Raw genomic sequence first — 25,270 nt, forward strand, 5'->3', positions numbered from 1 at the left:
CCCTAACCTTGTCTCCCATCCCTGTCGATCACCACAGTCAGCAACTTGGCCCCCAGCCCCGCCCCTCCCTTTCCCCCTGCCCGCCCCCGGGCCTGACACTCGTGGGCCCCTCTCGCCCCCAGGCGCTTCTCCCCAGCCCCCCGTGGCCCCAACGCGACCTCGTAGGGAGAGGAGAGCGCCGGGTCGCTTCCGAGACTTTGTTTGTTCCCTCGAGGACGAGGAACTTTGAAGGGGGGAGGCAATGTAGCGACGCTGGGACAGTTAAATAGTTTGTGTGTTATGTGTTACATTATATTTCGTTGTCCGTTATGCCAGTTGTTCTATGTGCATGTATTGTAATGTTATTCTTGTCAATCAGCGTGGGGGGCGAATCATTAGGTCAGCTGGGGGAGGGCCTTGGAAGAACAGGAGGGTGGGGGCCTGCACGCGAGTGAGGCCGTGTTGCCGGGGTAACCGGGGTTTGTTTGGGTCCGGTTTTTCAGCTGTTGGTTACAATGTTGTTACAATGTTACGGGTTTCTGTGACCTGGCTTTTGATCCATTAAAAATTACCTTCAACTAATGACTCGACATGATTATGTCACCGGCGAGGTCGTTACAGTATATTACATTTTTATGTAATTTATTGACAGAATAACAAAAGTAAAGATGATCCAATTCCCCAAAGAACACAGAAAACACAACAAAGAGCATTAAAGCAAAAGCAGCCAAGCTCGATTGTGCTAGCCTATGTAGCAATGCAATGGCTACAAAAAACAAAACAAAATGGCCATCATGGCGGGGTCATGTTGCCATGGTTTCCAAGGGTCAGTGAAAGATTGCAGGATTAATCCATCGATCAAAAATACAGAGATCTAATTGATTTATACTTCTTACGGATTTATGTTTTTTTATCAAAATAAAGTATGAATGTTAATGTAATTAAGCAAATATAGCATATTTAGTTAGCTGAAGTCCCCAAACTGATTGTGATGATTATAGATGACAGCGATCCACTCCATCCTGCTTTAGGAAGAGGAATGTGAGAAGCCTCTTCATGATTTAACTTTAACCCTAAACAGCAAGGAAGCACAAGTCAGGATTAAACATCAAACCTTATCGCACACATTATCACTGTGATGATGTACTCTTAATACATTACTGTGATGAAGTACTGTTAAAATATGACTTAATATATTACTGTGATAAAGAACTGTTAAAGTATTACTATCACTGTGATAAAGTAGGCTGCTAATAAATATAATTGTGAACATATTACTCTTAATAAGTATTGTAAAGTGGTAAAGTACTGACTGTGGTCAGAGGTTGGGCCTCAGGAGCCGGATTCTGCCCCTCAGTGTTCTCAGAGCTGGTGTCAGAACCTGGGAAGTATCAGAATGGGAGGAGGTGAAGTCATGAGCTAGATGTATCTAGATCTATAGAGCTGTATAGTCCAGTGAGCTAGATGTATCTAGATCTATAGAGCTGTAAAGTCCAGTGAGCTAGATGTATCTAGATCTATAGAGCTGTATAGTCCAGTGAGCTAGATGTATCTAGATCTATAGAGCTGTATAGTTCAGTGAGCTAGATGTATCTAGTTCCATAGAGCTGTATAGTCCAGTGAGCTAGACAGTCACCAAGGTCTCTGTGTTGGTAGTGGTGTTAATCATTAGAACAGAACTTCAATGAAAACAAATTTTAATCACTGGTTTGTGTCGCTTGTCTGAATCGAAGGATCAAGAGAAATGATTAGCGTTGTAACAGTGGTGAATATCCTCATGTTATACTTTTTTGTTCTTAATGCCACACCGTCACTGTGGACATTGGAGGAGGTTCATCATTCAGAGGTGGAGAGGTTTCTACCACCAGACCACTAGTGTGTGAAGACAACCAATCAGATCGTAGGAAGGGGACAGGAAGTAGGAGCAGGTGGAGATCAGGTCTCAGTCCTCCTGTAGAGTTTGATCCTCTCACCGTTCCTCTTCTTGTACAGAAGGACTCCAACAACAGCAGCAGCAGCAGCGAGGAGGAGAACAAGGAACCCAATGATGATGGGGATGGTGAGGCCACTCTGGTCCTCTGAAGGTACATCAAACAAATAAAATCAGTTGTGTAATAATAGATGTTGGACAGAGCCCCTCCCCCATCCATCCCTCCATCATTGAACCACATGTCAACGTCACGTGATGCTACACACACGACTAACACAACGTCAGTGTTACTATTCCTCTAGAATCTGTTCTGGAGCTCAGGGTCACTCAGGAACTGATCTGAGCCTAGCCCTATTCATAGAACTAATTTACCCACAATCCACCCTGTTCTGCTGCAGTGAGCTACTCCTGAGAGCTGTGTGTTTACTAGGCCTGCAGCGGATTCGAATTGTATCCGAATCCGTTCGGTTCGTTTACCACAGTTCGGAGCATTCTGGAGATCCGCGGATTTCGGTTTCATGAAGGCATTGCCTTAAGGTGCGGCCACACCAGACGCGTATCTCGCGTACTTCGCGTCTCAAATCGCCATTTTTTCCATAGGGAACCATTGGTTTAATACGCGTATTACGCGTTTCACGCGTATTAAGCGTATAAGCAACATTGTACGCGCGTATAGCGCGTATGTGGCGCGTATATTTATGCGCAATACGCGCTATACGCGCGTATATCGCGTACATTTCAAGAGTTCAAAAAATTGAACTTTTTACGCGAAGTACGCGAGATACGCGTCTGACGATAGCCGCGTTGCCCAATCAGCGTTGAGCTTGACCCGACGTCACTGGCAGAGAGTAGTGAGCTTGGACAGAAGCATACGGCCGACATCTTTCTTTATTCTGTGTGGAAATAGTAACATAGTTACGCCATTAAATGCTTTTATGGAAACATTTCTAGCGAGAAATGTGCATTTTACTTTCATAATGTTCGCTCGGTGAATGTGAAGGATGTTTGGTTTGATAGTTATGACGAAGAGGGAACGCTCCGTTCACTTGCATGGACAGAGTCTCTGGTTACTAAGCAACCTCAACATCTTGGCGGACTATATATCTGCTGATCAACACTACGAATGCTGGAAACACACCAGACACACCATGTGAAGTTATTTAACCCGATTATTGTTATTTATATCCGAGATTATTTAATCTAACCCGATCTAAACTCTATCACCCAAACACGGCGGCGTTTGGGTTTCCTACCTCAGACTCCAGCGCAGGGAACGCTCCGTTCACTTGCATGGACATTGGACTCATCTAGGCGAGTGACGTATGCGCGTATGGCGCGTATTGCGCGTATGTGACCATTTTTGACACAAAATGGTCAAGCAACATTTTACGCGCGTATCTCGCGTAAAAAGTACGCGAGATACGCGTCTGGTGTGGCCGCACCATTATGTAGCGTATTTTGCCGACTGTAGCCTACGTCCGATACAAAAGGTGTTTAGGACCCAGCGGAATGCATTCTCTCCAGTGCTGCCCGAGCCAATGAGACTTTTCCCGCCCCTCCCTTCATCCTGTCAGCGTTCAAAACAAACGGGGCTTTTCAAGCGCACGATTCCGAAATTTAAAGAAAGTAATTGATACAATTATATTCTAAATATACGGGAGATAAATACAAACGGGTGATAATCGGGATAACGGCCTTCGAGGTCGACCGGTTCGATGGAAATAATGGACAGGTAGAGGCAACTCTGGCTTCATGCTGCGCTCGTCGCCAGAGTTCTAAGCCTCGTCGGCCGTTATCCCTTACATGTTACACTCAGTGCACCAAGTTTTCAAATGCATTTAGGGGAACATTTATTGCACAAAAAAGCCTTGCAAGTTGTCTGATTGCAGTCAATTAACACATTGCAAATAGCCTGTGGGTCTCATTCATTTTTGTGTTTCTCCCCCAAACCCTCCGTCAAAAAAAAGTCCGCCTATTTACTATCACGGACATGATCCTAATCCGAACCGTATCCGAAACCGAGGCCCAAAACGGTTATCTGAACCGAACCGTGGACACACTGATCCGTTTCACCCCTAGTGTTTACCCAGTAGCTTCAGCAGTGTCCAGGTACACCTGGCAGTGGTTGTGATGAGGTCAGGTGGAGGTGGTGAGACATGTGTTCCCCCCCTCCATCCCCTCCAACACCAGTCTTACCCCAGTTGGTCCTGATGAGGCCGGGGTCCAGGGGGGTGGAGATGTCCTCGATGCCTCTCAGCTGGACCACACACTCGTACCTCCCCCAGTCCTCCGGTGGGACGGCCTTGAGGTTGAGGTCCACGCTGACCTGGAAGGTCCCGTCGTGGTTGGGGAGGACCTCCCCGGGGTCCACCTGCTCATGGAGCTCCTGGCCGTCTCTCCTCCAGAACACCACCACCCTGTCAGGGTAGAAGCCTGTAGCATGGCACACCACTGGGGAGGAGGGGCTCCTCTGGAGCAGAGACACCCGCGGACGCTCTGGAGAGAGTGAGAGAAGGAGAGAGGGGGTGAGAGAGAGAGCGAAAGAGAGAGAGAGAGAGAGCGAGAGAGAGAGCGAGAGAGAGAGAGAGAGAGAGAGAGAGAGAGAGAGAGAGGGAGGGAGGGAGAGGGAGGGAGGGAGGGAGGGAGAGGGAGGGAGAGAGAGGGAGAGGGAGAGAGAGAGAGAGAGAGAGAGAGGGAAGGAGAGAGTGGGGGGCTGAGGGAGAGAGAGCGAGGGATAGTGTGGGGCGAGAGAGGGGGGAGAGGGATAGGGAGCGAGGGGGGCAGAGGAAGAGAGAGAGACATGAGTCTTTCAACACTCACCAGGTCATGTGACTCTACCTGTTCTCTGCAGAGTGCTCTTCCCATAGGACAGCTGCTTCTTCAGCCAATCAACACACTTTTCGGTGAGGAAGTACTTATCAAAGTGTAATCCCGCTTTTTCCTGATCCCATCTCTGTTTGGTGGGGACAGCCTGAGGTACTGGAGCGACCCAGGTCAGGGTCTTCAGGTCCAACGCTATGAAGTCCTCTCCATCATAACCATACTGGTTATAACCATCAGTAGAATCATCCTCATCATCCCACTCACAACCATACATCCTCTGAACAATGTGGGCACCTGAGAGAGAGAGAGAGAGAGAGAGAGAGAGAGAGAGAGAGAGAGAGAGAGAGAGAGAGAGAGAGAGAGAGAGAGAGAGAGAGAGAGAGAGAGAGAGAGAGAGAGAGAGAGAGAGAGAGAGAGAGAGAGAGAGAGAGAGAGAGAGAGACAATTGTGTGGAGATAGAGAGAGAGGGGAGAGAATAGGGAGAGAGAGAATAGAGTGAGAGAAAGAGAAAGAGAAGCATAGAGCGAGAGAGAGAGAGAGAAATGGAAGGAGGGAAAAGAGAAAGATTGAGATTAGATGTATTTCATTTTTCATTAACATCAAATACACACAGACATCACAACACAAACCATATGAACATTATTATAACAATAACTAAAATTAATAAATAGATGAAAAAAAAAAGACCAGCTAGAGCTCTACACCGCCCTACACCGCCCTCAACCCCCTCATCTGACCAGCAGATGAGTGGAGCTGATACAGCTAGACCGCTAGCTATCTTTGTTGTTTTCTTGTCATCTTGGATAAGCTTTGTCTGATTTATTCCTTGACGGACCGAGCTGTGTGCGTACTTTGCTGTGAAATCGTTGTCTGTGGAACTTCTCAGGTTCTCCGATGGAGGATACATAAAGGAGGCTTTCCTCAGCAGTTCAGAGGTTATCTCTAACGGATTAACAAACAAAGACACAGTCACCTCCAGGATTAAATTTAATTGTATTTGTATTTTGGAGTTGGCCATTTTGTCATGTTAACTACAAACTTTTAGAATAATGTTCATTGATTTATGAGATGAGACATATCTAGCAGTAGATAATACTGTGAAAAAATAGTATTGATTTAATATTGGGATTCTGGACACTCAAGATCACACACTACAGGCCTTGGTATCTTCTTAAACGTATATACAAACATTGATTACAACTACACTGAGTACTGCTACATTGCGTAATACTACACTGTTTACTGCCACACTGACCATGTGTATGTGCGTGCGTGAGTGCATGCTTATGTGTGTGTGTGTGTGTGTGTGTGTGTTTTTAGGAGCAGGGTTCGAATTACGGGGGGGTTTGGGGGGGTCTGACCCCCTCCAATGGGATTTGGACCCCCAAAAATGGTGTATAACGACAGTTTGGGGGGTACTGAAATATTTACGAGAAGTAGTATTTCTCAATCTGTGCTCATCATGCAAGGAATAGGGGAGTTCAAACACCCCTACAGTGGACTGTACCATTTCTGTGCCTTCAGCATCTTTTGACTTTTGTTTACTTGACATCACTCGACTATTGCTCCATTACGAAACACCGGCGGCACTGGCAGGTTATGCAGGTTATGTGTGTTCGTCGCTACCAATAGAGCTGCGAGGAGAGCTACGGTATCAAGGTGACGGTTCCTTATGAGTTGTGAAAAAATGCAAGTCAACTAGTTTTGTAGCTCATGAACAAACAAATTAGATTGAGTCACTTGATGTTTGTCATTTCTTTCCTCCGTGGTATTAGCCTACTGTCCTACTTTCAGTCCAAAATAATATATTGCTTTATAGTTATAGTGATGTGATGTACGTCCTTTTTTTTCAGTTAGGGGAGTATGCAAATTGATTTTTGAGGGCTTTCTAATGACGCCATCGCCCACTCAGTGGAAATGCTGACCCCTCCCGAAGCTGGTGGGGTAATTCGAACACTGGTTAGGAGCATGGTGAAACTTTATTCTGTGGTTAAATTATGGATATCTATATGTGAGAGGTCAGACATTAGATAAACTTACTTCCTGTCTGGTTAAAGCGCTTCTTCAGATCCAGAATGAAGGCTTTGAGTCTCTGCTGGGCACCCAGAGCCTCTCCTGTGTTCGTCTCCAGGTCACCTGGATGATCTCTGTAGAACTGGTCCATCCAGGCCTGTTTCAGCACTATTCCCTGGATGTTGCTGTCATAATACCCAAGCTGAACTCTATCCACCATCCCAACAGCAACAAACTCTGGGAAGGTTGGGAGTCCAGACGAAGCCGTGTAGAAATACTGCAGAGAGTGAAGCACTGTAGACAGACAGACAGACAGGTTAATACGGTACATCACTGTAGACAGACAGACAGACAGGTTAATACGGTACATCACTGTAGACAGACAGACAGACAGGTTAATACGGTACATCACTGTAGACAGACAGACAGGTTAAGATTTTATATTACTGTAGAAAGACAGACAGAGAGAGAGACGAACATAGGGTTAATGCATTTCATTACTATAGACAGGCAGACATGTCACAACTGTCCATCCCTCTCGACAGAAAGGCACATGGCCCCTCCCCCTGCTCTATGGCTCCGCCCCCTGGCCGTCCAGTGGGGTATTCCACGAACGGAGGTTTAACAAACACAGAGTTAACGCTGAACTCTAGGTTGATTGACCCTGTGCCAACTGAACCAGAGCTGTCGGTTCCACTGCACGGGTTATGCACGCCTCATGCCCACTGCACCGTCCGTCAAAGGACGTCGGAAGGCGTGGCTGACGGATAGGGGAGGTTCCCAGGGTCGTCAGAGCCCGAGTTGTGTCACAGTGCTTACATTTCCATACGTGTTCTGTTGGATGACGGATCCGTCGCTGCCGAAAAAGGTGACATTTTTCAACTTTTTGACGGAGCCTTCTGCGCACGGATCCACAATGCATTGCGCGTCCGTCCCCATACAAAGTCAATGGAGATCAGTCAACGGACGGAGGTAGTGGGCACGAGGCGTTACCCTACATGCCCACTACCTCCGTCAGTCAACGGACGTGGGAAGGCGTGGCTGACTGATGGGGGAGTAGTCTTTGCAGAGGCATCCGTCAGCCAATCAAATCGCTTCGCCGGGTTCTTCCCGCTACTTCCTGCTTGTTGCGATGCAAGATGACCCGCTTTCCCGCTTTCCAGTATCGTCAGAGCCCGAGTCGCGTCACAGTGCTTACATTTGCATACGCGATCTGATTGGATGACGGATCCGTCGCTGCCGAAAAAGTTGAAGATTTTTCAACTTTCTGACGCGCCGAAGGCTCCAACGGAACGGCCGGATCCACAATGCATTGCGGGTCCGTCCCCATTCAAAGTCAATGGAGATCAGTCAACGGACGGAGGTAGTGGGCACTGGGCGTAACGCCCCGTGCCCACTACCTCCGTCAGTCAAAGGACGTGGGAAGGCGTGGCTGACTGAAGGGGGAGTAGTCTTTGCAGAGGCATCCGCCAGCCAATCAAATCGCTTCGCCGGGTTCTTCCCGCTACTTCCTGCTTGTTGCGATGCAAGATGACCCGCTTTCCCGCTTTCCAGTATCGTCAGAGCCCGAGTCACGTCACAGTGCTTAAATTTGCATACGCGATCTGATTGGATGACGGATCCGTCGCTGCGGAGAAAGTTGAACATTTTTCAACTTCTTGACTGAGCCGAAGGCTCCAACGGAACGGACGGATCCAAAATGCATTGCGCGTCCGTCCCCATTCAAAGTCAATAGGGATCACGCAACGGACGGAGGTAGTGGGCACGGGGCGTTAGGGTTGTGCGCGTCCACGCCAAACCTATAAAGACGTGATGTATGGATCATGGAAACCCTGATCGAAATGGCGAAACAGGCCGCTTATTTCAATGAAAAGGAACTCCATGTTCTCCTGTAGAGCTATGAAGAGGAGGAGGACATTATCACAAGAAAAGGGAACGCTAAAGCCTCTGCAACCCGGAGAACCAAAGCCTGGCAGCAGATCGCTGACCTCGTAAATGCGTTAGTTACATGTCAAAAGCATGATCCTTAATATTTGAGCCATGAATATATGCATATCCCAGTTAAGCATTCTTAACGTTCCTACCACATAACCCTTTTCTTCTAAAAAAATATGTAGGGAGAGTGGGGTAAAGTGAGACATTTTTTTACATTTGCTCCCCTCTAAGCAAGCTAAAATTACATATCAGTCAAATTTACACATTTCCCATTAATTCAGGATGTTTCCTATCAATGGAAATTATCAGAATGTATTCAGGACGAAGGGTAGTGAAAATATGATTGTTTTATAAAAAGTGGTCTTGTGTCTCACTTTACCCCATCTTAGGGGTAAACTGAGACAGACCAGCGAAATCAAGGGGGTAAAGTGAATCAGCTGGGGGTAAACTGATCCACTTACTTTATCCACTCTGAAACTACCATAACAACACATGTTGTAACAGTTAGAATCCTGTCAGCTCCTGTGTTTGGTTGCAAAGTTAAATATGACAAAGTTACCCAGGGACAGATCTGTGTTTCCTGGATCCCTTCTCTCATCCTCAGAGCTCTCTTCGTCAGACACATCATCAAGTGGGACAGGGACATCACCCTCCTCAGAGCTGCTAACTACGATTTTCTTTTTGGGTGCTTTCTTTTTCGGTTTTCCCTTTTCTTTGCCATTTTGCTTTTTCCCTGCCGGTTTCTTTTGACTTTCTTTATAAGCCTTTTCAATTGCCTGCTTCTCAGGAGTATCAGTTATGATGGCTGTCTTCACACGCTTTCGTTTGGTTTGTGTTCTGGGGGAAAATTTGGGAAGTGGTACGATTTCGCGAGGAGACACATACCCAGGTCGGTTGGGAACACGTGGCACATCTGTCAGCTGGTGGGGCACAGCCATGTGGACCATCTGCAGCGGGTGGACCATCTGCAGCGGGTGGACCAGCTGCAGTGGGTGGACCATCCGGATCATCTGCAGTGGCAGGCTGCAGCTCAGGGTTTGGCCGGTCTGACACCATGGATGGTGCAAACGCTCCATCAGGGAAAATGTCTCGGTTATATGGGAAAATCCCATTGGACCTAAATCCAGAAGTGATGTTGCGTGGTGTCACTGCTGACATGAAGGCCTCATTCACAGGTCCTGCAATCTGGTAGATGGAGACTGTTTTTCCAGGGTTAGATCTCATCCACCCATAAAGAGCTTGGCTGTATTGGGTCTTGAACGGGCCATACAGGGTCACGTCGAGAGGCTGCATGCGATGGGATGTGTGGGGAGGGAGAGTGAGCAGAACAATACCGTTGCTCTTGGCTATTTCTACTGCTTTGAGTGAGATGTGAGCCTTAAGACTATCCAGGATAAGCAGCATGGGACAGTCAGGGGTGCAGTTAGTGTGCTGTATCAGGTGATCAAGGAACTCAGGCCAGGTGTCTTCATTCATCCATCCCGTTCTGGTGGAGGTACTTTTGGCTCCTGGAGGTGCTCCTATCATGAAGTAGTCCTTAAACTTAACTCTGGGGAAGACAAACTAAGTGAGACCCTGTCTCACTTTACCCCGCAGCATTTGTCTCACTTTCCCCCACCACCACCATTTTAGAAAAAACGACCTCTCTTAGTAATTCAGGCTAATCTTCAGCTAGCATGATTACATGGTTTTATATGTTGGTAGTTCATCAACATGTATGATATAAGTTTTTCTACCTGAATCAATTAGCTTTGGCACAACAGTTGATTAAGTTGACAGCAAGAAAATTTACTTTTACATGCAAAAAAAATATTTTTGTGTTTTTCTTGTATTTTAGATTTTGTTTGCCTTCGAAGTAACACATGCAAACCGTGTGCGTGCAACAGTGCATTTGTTCCAAATGTTTCTTTTTTTTGGAAGATGGACTAGTGCAGGCCTATTCAACTAGCGGCCCATGGGCCAAATGCGGCCCCTCTTAATTTTTTTCTGGCCCGCAAAAGGTTGCATGCAAAAAATTAATAAAATAAAAGGAGAAACATAGTTGCATGCAAATCAGGTTTCTGTTTGTAGCCGGTGATACTAGCCAGTATCAGTACCCCACAATCAGGAACTGGCATCACTTATTCTGACAATGTTGGGCTCAACCGATACGTGTGAGTCTAGCTTTTCTCATATGAATGACATTAGAACAAGGGCACTTTGCTCCATGACCTATGAGAAGCTGCATGAGTGTCTCAGGATGAGCCAAACTAGGCAAACAAGGCAGTGCAATCTTTCTCACAGAATCACTGGCTCAAAATGTCTCATATGTGCAGTATTTCTGTTTTGTGATGATTCAAACAACATTGTTGAATTCTAAATACGTGTCCAAAACATGTGAGAACAAAATCTTTTATAATGATACGATTAAAAGTGAAGAAGGAAGGAATGCGTCTGACAAGTTTATTCCATGTAGTAGTACTATATATATTAAGTTAACACTACTTTAAGTATGATTTATTTGTAGCGATTCATTCACGTAGTTTTACTCTGTGTGGCCCATGAACCCCCAGTGGTTTTCCTTTTCGGCCCACTTGTTAAGGAGGTTGAATAGCCCTGGACTAGTGCTTGTAATGAAGCCGCCGGCTACGATCGAACATTCTCCAGTGGATGCAAGTCCGTTAGGACTATTTTATACTTTCTGTTGTAAGCGCCTCTCGGCATAGTACTCAGCCAATATTGCTCTTTGTATGATAGGAGCTGGGTTACGTTTCAAACTTAACCTGCGCAAAACCTGCTCCGACCAGGTTTGATCATGTAGTAGGCTCACATACCGTGTTCATTTTGGAACGGAAAACAAAAGGGTTACCGCAAACCCTGGGTTAACTTACCCGGTTATGTGATAAAACCGGCTTTACGGAATACCCCACATGCTGACATAAATAATAAACAATTATTGAAATAACGAACCTATTTCAATGTTTTTAAGTAGCCTATTTGTGAATTTCTGTATATCATTGGAAGGATAATAATTAATAATATAATAATTATATTTCATAATAATATATTGATGTTATTGTCCAAAACATGGACAGGATATCGAGGCGTAGTCGTGGTGGGGAGGGGTTGCAGTTCGGTGGTCTGAGGATCTCGTCACTGCTTTTTGCAGATGATGTGGTCCTCATTGGATCATCGGCCTGTGACCTTCAGCACTCACTGGATCGGCTGGCGGCCGAGTGTGAGCGGCTGGGATGAGGATCAGCACCGCTAAATCTGAGGCCATGACTCTTAGCAGGAAACCGGCGGATTGCTTACTCCGGGTAGGAAATGAGGCCTTAGCCCAAGTGAAGGAGTTCAAGTACCTCGGGGTCTTGTTCGCGAGTGAGGGTACTAAGGAGCGTGAGATTGGCCGGAGAATCGGAGCAGCGGGGGCGGTATTGCGTTCGCTTTACCGCACCGTTGTAACGAAAAGAGAGCTGAGCCGCAAGGCAAAGCTCTCGATCTACCGGTCGATCTTCGTTCCTATCCTCACCTATGGTCATGAGGGCTGGGTGATGACCGAAAGGACGAGATCGCGGGTACAAGCGGCCGAGATGAGTTTTCTCAGAAGGGTGGCTGGCGTCTCCCTTAGGGATAGGGTGAGAAGCTCAGCCATCCGTGAGGAACTCGGATTAGAGCCGCTGCTCCTTTACTTGGAAAGGAGTCAGCTGAGGTGGTTCGGGCATCTGGTAAGGATGCCCACTGGGCGCCTTCCTTGGGAGGTGTTTCAGGCACGTCCAGTGGGGAGGAGACCTCGGGGAAGACCCAGGACTAGGTGGAGAGATTATGTCTCAACACTGGCCTGGGAACGCCTCGGGATCCCCCCGTCAGAGCTGGTCAATGTGGCCCGGGAAAGGGAAGTCTGGGGCCCCCTGCTTGAGCTGCTCCCACCGGGACCCGACCCCGGATAAGCGGACGAAAATGAGATGAATAATAATATATTGATAGCAATGATTATAGCAATATTAGGCTATTGTGTGTCTGCGTGTGTGCGCGTGCGTGATGATTATCCAAGAACGTTGACATTGTTAATATTAGTTAATATTGAGATATCTCTGAGTGTTAATATAAGAGGCTACTTATCATTAAAAGTACACTTAAAGTACATCGGATTCCCTCCAAACATAAGTTTAATGTTTGGTTCTGATAATGGATTGCACATTTAGGAACGACGTCATCAAACCAGCGCGTTGGAGTTGTTTTCACAGTTGAACCCAGAATAATTGTTCTTACAGTAGGCCTATATTATTTTTAATACTCACAGTAAAAGCTGAATCATGTTGTGGATTAATTTAACTCATTAGAGAGGATAATCAAATCCTTTTCAACCAAGTTAGGGAATCTAAGCATCGTCTCTTCAGGGACAATTAAACAAACCTTTTGGAAAGATAGTTTTGAAAAGTAAAAACGTACTTTTACCTGAGGACACACCGTGACCAAAGACCAACAGCAGCAGCCCTATTAGCGCCTTCATATCGATGTATTCAGAAGAACAGCTCGATGAGATTATCCACAGAGAAGTGACTGCCTTGTTCACACTACATGCGTCCGTCGGCGGATGGCCGAGGGCGTGTCGGACGTATGGGGACTAGGCTGTTTCCCAAAGTGAAGGCTGCAGCCTTGCTAGGACGCGTCCTTGCTAGTCGCGTCCTATGGAGATGAGACTAGAGTGCTAGCTCGAGTGCTTCCTAGCGTTTGTAACGTCGGACTTTGGAACGACTTGCTAGTAGTGTGGAAGCGCCTCCGCTTTTTAATACTGCGTTTACGCTTGTAAACACAAGTGCGCTTATGAATAAAACATCGAAGCAATCAAGTTGATCGATATTTATTTGACTTTTGTCTGTTATGAATGCGGTCATGTCTCCTTCGCATGGAGCCTCTTTGAGGAAGTCACAAAAGCTTTGTTGCCGTTGATCGTCTTTATTAAAAAAGAAAAATCCATTCAATTTTTATAAAACTAAGTGAAATTGTCTGAGAACTTAATTCATGCGTCACATTTACAGTATGGTTGATTACTATTATGCAGGGGGAAAAAGACAAAGAAAGTGATGATAATCATGTATTTATTTGGATATATTATTCAACTGATCTGATTCATTCATATATACCTACAATCTACGAGTGCTTTGAACACATAAGTATATTGTATCAAATACAATTATATACGTTCATTACAAATTACAAACATTGCAAATGATCGGTGGTGCATTTATTTGACAACATGTTTGTGCGCCACCCTAAGGTGCACAAAAGCCTCCGTTTGCTGGGCTGACCCTAAAAAAAAGATTAAACACAAACATGAATAGGTATACATAAATAATGTAATCTTCTGAGCGATTCAATTTACATTGTTGACAGTGGTTTTTAACACCAGCTACGTCCATGCAACATATAGCAACGTATTGTGGCGAGCAGCGCGGGAAGGACGAAACGGGAGCCCAGGTTAAAGGCCGATATATGCTCTGTTTTAGACGTAACGCGTAAGCACGTAAGATACATAACCCCCCCTTGCGCGGTAAAATATCCCCCCTTACGTGCTTAAGTGCGTCGCCCAAAATTCCTGACTATGCGACTAAAACACTACGGCCCTACGCAGCTCGCAAAGACTGTGTTTGGCCAGCTAACCACAGCCAGCGATTTCCACCTCCACGCCCACAGATTCGTTTGTTGCTCCCCCTACTGTTCTGGCGGAGAATCCCCTTGCAACACGCGCAATCCTTAAGGGAACCGTAAATCAAAACTTGTCTAAAACAAGTCCCTTGTGTAAATTACGTGCTTACGTCTCTGCGTCTAAAACGACCCTAAATCGGTCTTTAAACGGCGGCGCAACTCTCGTGCCTCAGTACACCGCACGACCCCGAGAGCTGCCTTTAGTCAAACACACACACATAACAGAAAACACGGCACACCTGACCGACGGACATACGACTCCGGGCAGTGGCGGTTTTAGGCACGGGTGAACCGGGCAGCCGCCCGGGGCGGCATATTTGTGGGGGGCGCCAAATCACATGGGGGGCGCCACGAGGAGTACAATAAAAAAAACACGCTGCGTAGCGGTTATCAATGAAGTACGACATAACATTGTGTGGGGAATAGGTATTTTGGCGCCCCCTCTGGCTGCAGGCGCACACCTGCTCGTTGAGAAGGTGCCGTGCACAGACGGAATGAAACCCCCACTGAAGTCCGTAGGTTCACGATACGATACAACCCCCCCCCCCCGTCAACAATCGCTCTCTCCCCCCCCCCCCCCGCTTGTCGCTTGTAAGAAGTCTTGCCCGGGGCGTAACTGGACGTAGAACCGCCACTGACTCCGGGTAACGGTTGCCAACAACACTACACACAATAAACACACAAACAATAAAGACCCCAAACCCGGCGTTAACCCCACTTAACCCAATAACATAAACAAGTTATCTAAAGACAATAAAACCCCTTTTCCCCAAACAACATTATGAATACCCCATTACCCAGACTCCCCGGGGGGGTAGGAGTCGCCACACAGCCCCCACCTTAGGGCTCAGACGTCCCGACGACCCCAACATCCAATGCACAGTCCCGAGTAGAGCTGTCCCAAACGATTATTTTTCAAACGATTATTCTAGCGATTATTTTTTCGATTAGTCGACTAATCTAACGACTAATTTTACCATTAATCGAACTAAGTAGCGGGAGCACAGAGGCTGGCGGTATAAAACTCGGCCAAAAGACATCTTAGCTGTCTAATTCTCAAAAACAAAGGACGCGAAAATGGCGCGGCTTTCGAGTGTCCTCAACATTGGAACAGTGCTTGTCGGCGTTCTATGACGTAGCGTCCTTAAAAGGGCGGCCGTTGAGCATGCTTCCTTGACCTCTGTAGTCGCATACTGCAGCCAATCAAATCGCTTTCCGCTACAAAGCCGATGTGCGGACATAAATACAAAAGATGACACCAACAACAGGTGACTAAAAACAATCCTATCATTCCATATTTCTTTAAAAGACATAACGGCCGGATTATTCCTGCTTCTTCCTGCTTGTTATTGCAAAATGGATCCAGGAAACGCGTGGAGTGTATTTGCACAACCGCGATCTGATTGGCCGACGGATCCGGTGTTACTGTACGTTCACACCAAAATCTGTAAAAGATGCAAAATCGCCCAATAGCTCAAAACGCAACGCTGTCCAAAATATGTACAGCTCATATCGCTCTTGTACGGAACCCGTAAAGGGACATGAAAAAAAAAAACGTTTCTCGTGAGCACGAGAAAGTATCTGGTGCTCACGAGAAATCTGGTGCGCACGAGAAAGCATCTGGTGCGCACGAGAAAGCATCTGGTGCGCACGAGAAAGCATCTGGTGCTCACGAGAAAGCATCTGGTGCTCACGAGAAAGTAGGCCTATCTCGTACACATATCACTGGCAGTGTGTGTGTGTGTGTGTGTGTGTGTGTGTGTGTGTGTGTGTGTGTGTGTGTGTGTGTGTGTGTGTGTGTGTGTGTGTGTGTGTGTGTGTGTGTGTGTGTGTGTGTGTGTGTGTGTGTGTGTTTGGCATCGGTTGTAAAAGAGTTGATACCATGGACGGGAAAATGTAATGTCAACAGGAGAAATGCACGGGCAGTCGGTCAATCAGGGAAAACCCAACTCCGGTTCCCTTCAGCTCTGCAAGAGCAAGACGGTGAGAAAACGATGAACTACACCCCACCACTGGAGGCCCTGCTGGAGCTCCGCAAGACACACCCGTCTCCTTAGTGAGAGTACACGCAAGAGGAAGAAATGGAAAAAGCTAAGCTAATAAGTCAACTCTGGCCCTTTTTGTTTTTCTCATAAAGTGTGGAAGTAATGAATTAAAGCGCTCTCATTTTATTTTAAAGTAGACTAATTGCTATGTTGGTTTTTTAGGTCCAGAGTAACTTACCATTTGTCATTGCTGTGTTTGCAGGGTGGGGAGGGGGGTAAGGGAATGGAAGTGTGTGCTAGGTGTATGGATGTGAACATGTGGAGGAGGGGGTGACGTGGCGGATGCGTGAGGATGCTGAGGTAACGTGAGAAAAAAAGAGACTATGGGCATTGGTCAATCTTATTTCAATTTCAAAGCATTCAGAAGCTGGTCATGAAACACATTAAAGCCTCCATACCGCCATCATTAGATCCTAATCAGTTTGCTTACCGGAAGAACAAGTCAACAGAGGATGCCAATGTCTTTGTGTTACACACTCTACTAGAACATCCTGAGCACAGGAACACGTATGGGAGACTCCTTTTTGTTGACTTTAGTTCAGCCTTCAACACTATCCTGCCAAACAGACACACACAGCAAACTACACAAACTTGGCCTGAACACCACATTATGCAACTGGATATTGGACTTTCTAACACACCGCACACAACATGTCAGGATTGGCAAGCATGTCTCCCTCACCCTGCCGGGGTCCCTCAGGGTTGCGTGCTCAGCCCACTTCTCTACACTCTTTTCACTCATGACTGCTGCTCCTCTTCTCCATCTACCCTCATAGTGAAATATGCTGACGACACAATAGTACTTGGCCTCTTCAGAGGAAGTGATGAGAACTCATACAGGAGGGAGGCCGAGAGACTGGGAGAGTGGTGTGGTGATCACAACCTGGTTCTCAACACCACCAAGACCAAGGAAGTGATCATCGATTTCCGCAGGGCCAGACACCTCAGCCACTCTCCACTCCTAATCGGATGGGAGGAGGTAGAGAGGGAGTCCAACTTCAAGTTTCTGGGCGTGACTGTGGCCGACGATCTGTCCTGGAGGACAGACATCACCTCTGCCGTGGGTAAGGCACAACAACGCCTTTTCTACCTACCCGTTCATGTTAAGAGGAGCGTGGATCCATCACGATCGGGAAACTAGGCCCTGGTCCGTTTTGTATAACAGAGAGATATGGGTTGGATTAAATATCTATACACCTGGAAAGCTGAAAACTGTACAGACCGGACCAAGGTCAGTTACCTCCATGCAACCCAATATTTGGTTAAAAAGGAAGAAAAAAATGATGGCAAAATATGAGGTAAGTAAAACTATGTAATCAAATCACCTAAAGATGTAAGGTGTGAGAAATCTTTAGTCGACATGTTGGCAGAGATTCTCTGTCAACTTTCGTGTTTGACGCTCGCTAGGCTTTGAGTATGAAAATATCAGAATTGGCTCCTTAGCACGAATCTCAGCACCATCCATTAGGGCCAATTATATCAAACAGAACCAAACCTCAAATCTAATCTTTGGATGAATCGTGTCCATGGAACACGCTGGCGTAAAAGGACCTGAATGGGCCTAATCTTCGCAGGAATTTTGACCGTGGCGGAGACGCAAAGCGAAATCGGCTTAAGGAACCATTTGGTTCCTTGAAACCAAGTTCCGGGTAATTTGGGTGGAAACACAGCTTTTCGTTATTAACACAGTCAGTGTAACTATTCCTCTAGAATCTGTTCTGGAGCTCAGGGTCACTCGGGGACTGATCTGAGCCTAGCCCAATTCATAGAACTAATTTACCCACAATCCACCCTGTTCTGCTGCAGTGAGCTACTCCTGAGAGCTGTGTGTTTACCCAGTAGCTTCAGCAGTGTCCAGGTACACCTGGCAGTGGTTGTGATGAGGTCAGGTGGAGGTGGTGAGACATGTGTTCCCCACCTCCATCCCCTCCAACACCAGTCTTACCCCAGTTGGTCCTGATGAGGGCGGGGTCCAGGGGGGTGGAGATGTCCTCGATGCCTCTCAGCTGGACCACACACTCGTACCTCCCCCAGTCCTCCTGTGGGACAGCTGTGAGGTTGAGGTCCACGCTGACCTGGAAGGTCCCGTCGTGGTTGGGGAGGACCTCCCCGGGGTCCACCTGCTCATGGTGCTCCTGGCCGTTTCTCCTCCAGAACACCACCACCCTGTCAGGGTAGAAGCCTGTAGCATGGCACACCACTGGGGAGGAGGGGCTCCTCTGTAGCAGAGACACCCGCGGACGCTCTGGAGAGAGAGAGAGGGGGGGGGGGGGGGGGGGAGAGAGAGAGAGAGAGAGAGAGAGAGGGGGGGGGGGAGGGGGGGGGGGGGGAGAGAGAGAGAGAGGGGGGGGAGAGAGAGAGAGAGGGGGGGGGGGGGGAGGGAACGAGAGAGAGAGAGAGAGAATGAGGACATGCACCGTGGTGTGCTGAATCGATTTCGTCTGTAAAGTCACGTCACACACTGACTCAAATATTGATGTTTAGTTTAAGTTTAAGGGTCCGACTGCCCTTTGTCCCTTCAGAGACAGCGATTTATTTACTGCACGGATTGCATTGGACAATCTGTGCAGTAAATAATACTCCCGGCTCTGGGAGTATTATGGGATGCCGCCCCCTGTGTCAGGACTGTGGCGTCCCCCCGCTGTGTGCTGGCTCCACAGGAGCGTTTGGACCTCCAGGGTTCTGCTACTGGACCTTATGGGGTCCCGGTGGGGGAGGCTTCCTCTAACCGCTGAGTGCTGGCAGACTGGGACTTCTGGACCTGTGTGTGTGTTAGTCGCAGGCCCGCCGCTCCCTATACGCAGAGTGTGCAGAGTGCGTAGGGCACCGCGTACCTGAGGGGGGCACCAAAAATTAAGGTTTGTAAAAAAAATAAATAAAAAAATACATTAATGAATTAAAAAAATATGTAAATTAGTTATGAAGAGGCCCACCGTTGTTTGTTCTTCATTGATTAACCTATCACTCAATTTCGGCTAATTAGATGTTTTTACCTAATATAGTTAAAAACATATTTTTACCTATATTAGGTAACCTATACCTATATGAGACTCCCGCTCGCGTAGGGCGCTGAAATGGCCAGCAGCGGCCCTGGGTGGTCGTGTTGGGGAATGAAGAACCCCCGGACTGGACCCGCCCTTACCTGGGGAGGACAGAACTGAGACGCAGCTACGTGAGCTGCTAAACACGCGTTGGAGCGTAACGGCTTCGTGAGGCCGGGGATGCTCCCCAGCCTCCCGTTGGTGGTGCGGGTCAACGTGGGCGTGTGTGTGGAGGACGGCTGGTCCAGGCAGCCTCACCTGGCCGAGTCTGACTGGAGTCTGGGGCTGGTGAGGCGGCACACCTGTGGTGCGTTGAGAAATCAGAGGGCAACAGGTTAAAGCAGCCGTCAACACACACGCAGAGAGTTCTCCTCGGTGGAAACATGGAATGAATGAATGAATGAATGAATGCATTTTATTGGTCATAGCCAAAGGGTAAGGGCAGAAGCTTCAGCTTATATCGAGTAACAAACCAAATGTCATACGTACAGTGTGTTTGCATATACATGCATACACTTACCTACATAAAGACACATACACGCCTACATATACCCATTAGGGTCAATACTTCTATCCCGTAAATTTCCACCATAAGATTGATAATATCCTAAATAAAGATCAAATCAAATCAAATTTATTTTATTTATTTATATTTATGGATGATATCCATGATGAGAATAACGCTGTTGATCATCATCACCCTCATCAGCATTCTCATAGCGTGATACTACCGGTACCAGGCCCTGGATCAGTACCACCAGACCTCCACAATGCACCGGTCCACCAACACCCCCACCCTGGGCCCTTGGCCTGCAGGAGCCCAGCAGAAGCCCCCTAGCTGGAGGGTAGACCGGACCTGGATGCAGTCACTTCTTAGAAACATTTTCAAATTTAATGAGATGAGACATATCAAACTGTAGATAAGATTGTAATCGTATATTATTGATCTATTATTTGGATTCTGGACACTAAAGATCACACACAAAAGGCTTTGGTCTCTTCAGTTTATGTACAAATACTACTAAACTGAGTACTGCTACTTTGTGTGTACTTTGTTTTATATTTATTATGTGTATATATACAAATATGTACAGTATGTATGTAATACATACTGTATTACATGGTAGATGTCAGACATTAGATGTAAACTTGCCTCCTCTCTGGTTAAAGCGCTCCTTCTGAGTCTTAAGCATGCCTTGGAAGTCCTGCTGGTGACTCACTAAGTATCCAGTTTCCCTCTCCAGGTAGTCGGGGTCATCTCTGGTGAGCTGGTTCACCCGGGCCGGTTTGGGTACAATTCTCTGGGTGTTGCTGTCAAAGTGAAAAAACTGAACCTCATCCATCGTCCCAACCGCAACAAACTCTGGGAAGGAGAGAGTCCAGACGACGCCATGTAGGAAATCCTCATAGTGAATCAGACAGACAGACAGACAGACAGACAGACAGACAGACAGACAGACAGATGACGCTCACGCTTACACGTGTTCCCGACAGCGACCGCTCATGTGCGTTGGGTATCGAAATCTTCACAGCAGGTTTTTTTTATCCGATAAAAAGCAGTCAGAACTAAACAGAACTTAGCAGGATCAGTTTCAAGTTCGAACGCCTTTATTTCCTTGTAGCCTATCACCTACTAGCTTTTATTTAAGAGAAGCACATCGTATTGCCACTGTGTGGAAGGCTACACATACCTTTATCCAGAGCTGGTTTACCAGTACACAACGTTTAAAACTGAGCAAAGTCGATGCCAACAGACGGTTACAACGTCAATCTCTAGTAAAGAATGTGATATGATGGTTGATTCTTTTATATTGAGTAAAACTTTCCTGTTCCGTCATGTTCATGAGTGTCACTAGTAAACCATACGTCATCAACTGGGCAAGTCTTGGGCAAATCTGGCCCCAGTTGCTGAACGGAAGCAGAATCATAAGAGCGGCATGAGGTGTCGTTCACGAGAACTTTCTGACGTCGCGAAAATGTTTTCCCCATAATTCCCAGCGATGTGAACGCACCATAATACTGTACATCCCAGCAAACAGACAGGTATATGGCCCCTCCCCCTGTCCTATGGCTCCGCCCCCTGGCCGTACAGGTAACGTGGGACCCTTTCGTTTATCTAAAAACATGATTTAATCTTAATTTTTAATTATTTTGATTCTAAATTAAACAGGAATTTGGTCGGAATTAAATTCTGTCATCCCTTAGGTTGGATTTGTTTGTACAACCTACTAAGAGATGAGTGGAAATAGGATTAAAAGTATATTTAAACGGATTCACTTCAAACTGAAGTTTAATGTTTGGCAGCGATAATAGATTATATTTATTTGATTCATGAACAACATCATCAAATGAATATTCAAAGTGAATGATTAATCATGTTGTGGATTAACTGGTCGCATTTTGGATGATAAGCGAATGGTTTTCAGTTTTACAAGGAAATCCAACAACTAAAAGTCTTCTATTCAGGGACCAGAAACAAACCTTTTGAAACGTTTGAAAAAAACTATTGAATAATAGTCAACTATTGATTAGTAGTCAACTATGGAATAATAGTTTTGAACAGGAAAAACTGTCATCAGTAATATCTGAGGACACAGCGTGACCAAAGACCAACAGCAGCAGCCCCGTTAGCGCCTTCATATCGATGTATTCAGAAGAACAGCTCGATGAGATTATCCACAGAGACGTGACTCTGACTCCAACATCAGACGGACTGATGCTCACACACTGTTACAGCGACCAAGTTTCATGTAACCCTTAATGAATTGTTCTTACAATATTATGTTCAGCTGGCTTTAATATATATTCAGCATTACATCATTATCAACAATGTTCAGCTATACATAATGTTCATTGATACATAACGTTCAGAAAGATATAACGTTCAGTTATATATAATGTTCACCATATTCTTTAGCTATATCTAATCTTCATCCATATATATGTTTAGATGTATACAGTTCAGCTAAATGTGTGTTGATATGTGTGTTTATGAATGTGTGGTTTAATGTGTGTGTGTGTGTGTGTGTGTGTGTGTGTGTGTGTGTGTGTGTGTGTGTGTGTGTGTGTGTGTGTGTGTGTGTGTGTGTGTGTGTGTGTGTGTGTGCGTGTGTGTTTTGTCTTTCAGCATAAGACATCTGATATCAGGACGCTAGTGGAGGAAGATCATCAAAGATATGAACTCTGGTCACACAAAGCCCAATAACTTCACTAAATGAAAGGACCTAACCTATAAAAAGCGTATATTGAGAATATTTTCTGATTTTTTGGGGGATTATATTGACCAAATAACCCCAAACAAGAGTACAGCGACTTTTACATTTAGATTAATATTTAATCCAATTCCAATTTTTTTGTAAAAATACAAAAAAAAACTATTCATGCTAGAGCAGCCTAGCTCGATTGTGCTAGCCGTTGTTGCAAGGTCGTGTTGCCATGGTTTCCAAGCATCAGTGAAAGATTAGGCAGGTTTAAGCCAGCTGAGTTAATCAAATCTATCAGAAATACAGCGATCTAATTGATTTACAATTTTTACGGATAAATGGTTGTTATCAAGATAAAGTTAAGTATGAATGTTATTGTTATTAAGCAAATACAGCATCTTTAGTTAGCTGAAGTCCCAAGCCTGTTTGTAAGGATTATAAATGAACTGCGATCCACTGCATCCTGCTTTAGGAAGCTGAACGTGAGAAGCCTCTTCATGATTTAACTACAAACCTAAACAGCAAGAAAGTACAAGTCAGCATTAAACATTAAACACATTATCAATGTGATGTTGTACTGTTAATATATTACTGTGATGATGCACTGTTAACATATGACTGTTAATGTTAATCTATTAGTGTGATGAGGTACTGTTAGAATATTACTGTGATGAAGTACTGTTCAAATATGATTGTTAATCTATTAAGGTATGGCCGCACTGAACGCATTACGCGCCTAGCCTGCCGCTTGATCATTGTGTGTCACAAAAATGGTTCAACGCACCTAACGCGCCTACGGAGTTAGATGAGCCCGCCCAAAACGTATTGGCCCCCGCTACTTTTCTTTTGCTCCACGAACATGGCCGAGATCACCACCATCGCTGCGCTGTATTTGCTGTGGGAGTTCGAGGAGAGTAGGAAACCCAAACGCCGTCGTGTTTGGGCGCATGACATCCTCCGTAGGCGCTCACAGCTGGGTGAGTTTCACCACCTCCTCCAGGAACCCCGCCTGGATGACGGCCGGTTCCAGACGTATTTTCGGTTGACTTGGGCCATGTCTGATGACCTGCTAGCCCGGGATGGTGCCAGGATCTCCCGTCAGGACACCAACTACAGGCGCTCCTTATCAGCTGCTGAGCGTCCGTCCTCGTCTCTCTGCCAGTGACGTCGGGTCAAGCTCAACGCTGATTGGCTATCGCGGATAAGCGTCACTCGTAGGAGCGTAAAAAGAAAAAAATATTGAACTCCGCGAGTAGGTGCGTTGGGCGCGTTATTTAGGTGTGTAAAATGCCTAAATCAACGCGCTTAACGCGGTATTTTAGCGCGTGTCACGCATCTAAACGCCTAAACCAATGGTTCCCGATGCAAAAATGCTGATTTTCTAGACCTCTAACGTGCATAACACGTTCAGTGTGGCCGTACCTTTACTGTGGTGAAGTACTGTTAATAGTTGTATTACTATCGCTGTGATAAAGTAGACTGCAAACAAATATAACTGTAAACATATGACTCTGAATAAGTATTGTAAAGTGGTAAAGTACTGACTGTGATCAGAGGTTGGGCCTCAGGAGCCGGATTCTGCCCCTCAGTGTTCTCAGAGCTGGTGTCAGAACCTGGGAAGTATCAGAATGGGAGGAGGTGAAGTCATGAGCTAGATGTATCTAGATCTATAGAGCTGTATAGTCCAGTGAGCTAGATGTATCTAGATCTATAGAGCTGTATAGTCCAGTGAGCTAGATGTATCTAGATCTATAGAGCTGTATAGTCCAGTGAGCTAGATGTATCTAGATCTATAGAGCTGTATAGTCCAGTGAGCTAGATGTATCTAGATCTATAGAGCTGTATAGTCCAGTGAGCTAGATGTATCTAGATCTATAGACCTGTATAGTCCAGTGAGCTAGATGTAAATACATCTACAGCGCTGTATAGTCCAGTGAGCTAGATGTATCTAGATATACAGAGCTGTATAACCCAGTGAGCTAGAAAAGTCACCAAGGTCTCTAAACACTCATTTTAATCACCAACTGGTTTGTGATGCTTCTCTGAAACTAAGGATCAAGAGAAATGTTTAGTGTTGTAACAGTGGTGAATATCCTGATGTTATTATACTTTCATATTCTTAATGCCACAACATCTCAGTGCACATTGGAGGAGGTTCATCATTCAGAGGTGGAGAGGTTTCTACCACCAGACCACCAGTGGGTAAAGACAACCAATCAGATCGTAGGAAGGGGACAGGAAGTAGGAGCAGGTGGAGACCAGGTGTTTGTCCTCCTGGAGAGTTTGATCCTCTCACCGTTCCTCTTCTTGTACAGAAGGACTCCAACAACAGCAGCAGCAGCAGCGAGGAGGAGAACAACGAACCCAATGATGATGGGGATGGTGAGGCCACTCTGGACCTCTGAAGGTACATCAAACAAATACAATCAGGTGTGTAATAATAGATGATGGACAGAGACCCTCCCCCATCCACCCCTCCATCATTGAACCACATGTCAACGGTCACGTGATGCTACACACACGACTAACACAACGTCAGTGTAACTATTCCTCTAGAATCTGTTCTGGAGCTCAGGGTCACTCTGGGACTGATCTGAGCCTAGCCCTATTCAT

The 25,270-nt window shown here is 46.1% G+C and overlaps 3 protein-coding genes across 3 annotated transcripts in view; all 3 read right to left on the reverse strand.

The window, feature by feature from the left end:
- Positions 1–599: 599 nt before the first annotated feature.
- On the reverse strand, positions 600–13,357 carry LOC130375652 (class I histocompatibility antigen, F10 alpha chain-like). The gene is made up of 8 exons (XM_056582693.1): positions 13,112–13,357; positions 6,773–7,039; positions 4,748–5,026; positions 4,106–4,405; positions 1,953–2,057; positions 1,672–1,701; positions 1,293–1,360; positions 600–1,052 (listed from the first exon to the last, which is right to left on the reverse strand). The coding sequence occupies exons 1-8, from the start codon at positions 13,170–13,172 to the stop codon at positions 1,047–1,049; spliced, it is 1,116 nt and encodes a 371-aa protein (XP_056438668.1). The 5' UTR covers positions 13,173–13,357; the 3' UTR covers positions 600–1,046.
- Positions 13,358–21,756: 8,399 nt separating this feature from the next.
- The window catches only part of LOC130375606 (major histocompatibility complex class I-related gene protein-like), a 124,407-nt gene continuing 120,893 nt past the window's right edge, over positions 21,757–25,270 (reverse strand). The window contains exon 10 of the mRNA XM_056582634.1: positions 21,757–23,133. The gene's annotated coding sequence lies outside the window, so the exon portion shown is untranslated. The remainder of the gene's footprint in view (positions 23,134–25,270) is intronic.
- The window catches only part of LOC130375653 (class I histocompatibility antigen, F10 alpha chain-like), an 11,456-nt gene continuing 9,265 nt past the window's right edge, over positions 23,080–25,270 (reverse strand). The window contains exons 5-7 of the mRNA XM_056582694.1: positions 24,954–25,070; positions 24,203–24,270; positions 23,080–23,171 (exon numbers count right to left, since the gene is read on the reverse strand). Coding sequence (XP_056438669.1) covers positions 23,160–23,171; positions 24,203–24,270; positions 24,954–25,070 — 197 coding nt within the window. The 3' untranslated portion in view covers positions 23,080–23,159. The remainder of the gene's footprint in view (positions 23,172–24,202; positions 24,271–24,953; positions 25,071–25,270) is intronic.

The sequence above is a fragment of the Gadus chalcogrammus genome, chromosome 22, assembly GCF_026213295.1.
Source record: "Gadus chalcogrammus isolate NIFS_2021 chromosome 22, NIFS_Gcha_1.0, whole genome shotgun sequence".
In the NCBI taxonomy this organism is placed as follows: domain Eukaryota; kingdom Metazoa; phylum Chordata; class Actinopteri; order Gadiformes; family Gadidae; genus Gadus; species Gadus chalcogrammus.

What these genes read in the sequence shown, in the direction of transcription:
- LOC130375652 (XM_056582693.1), bottom strand. Translation starts at nt 13,172, where the DNA reads ATGAAGGCGCTAATAGGGCTGCTGCTGTTGGTCTTTGGTCACGGTGTG. An exon ending in GCGCTTTAACCAGACAGGAA is followed by an intron (nt 5,027 to 6,772) that starts GTAAGTTTATCT and finishes TCTCTCTCTCAG; the next exon opens with GTGCCCACATTGTTCAGAGG. An exon ending in TCTGTACAAGAAGAGGAACG is followed by an intron (nt 1,702 to 1,952) that starts GTGAGAGGATCA and finishes CCTTCGATTCAG; the next exon opens with ACAAGCGACACAAACCAGTG.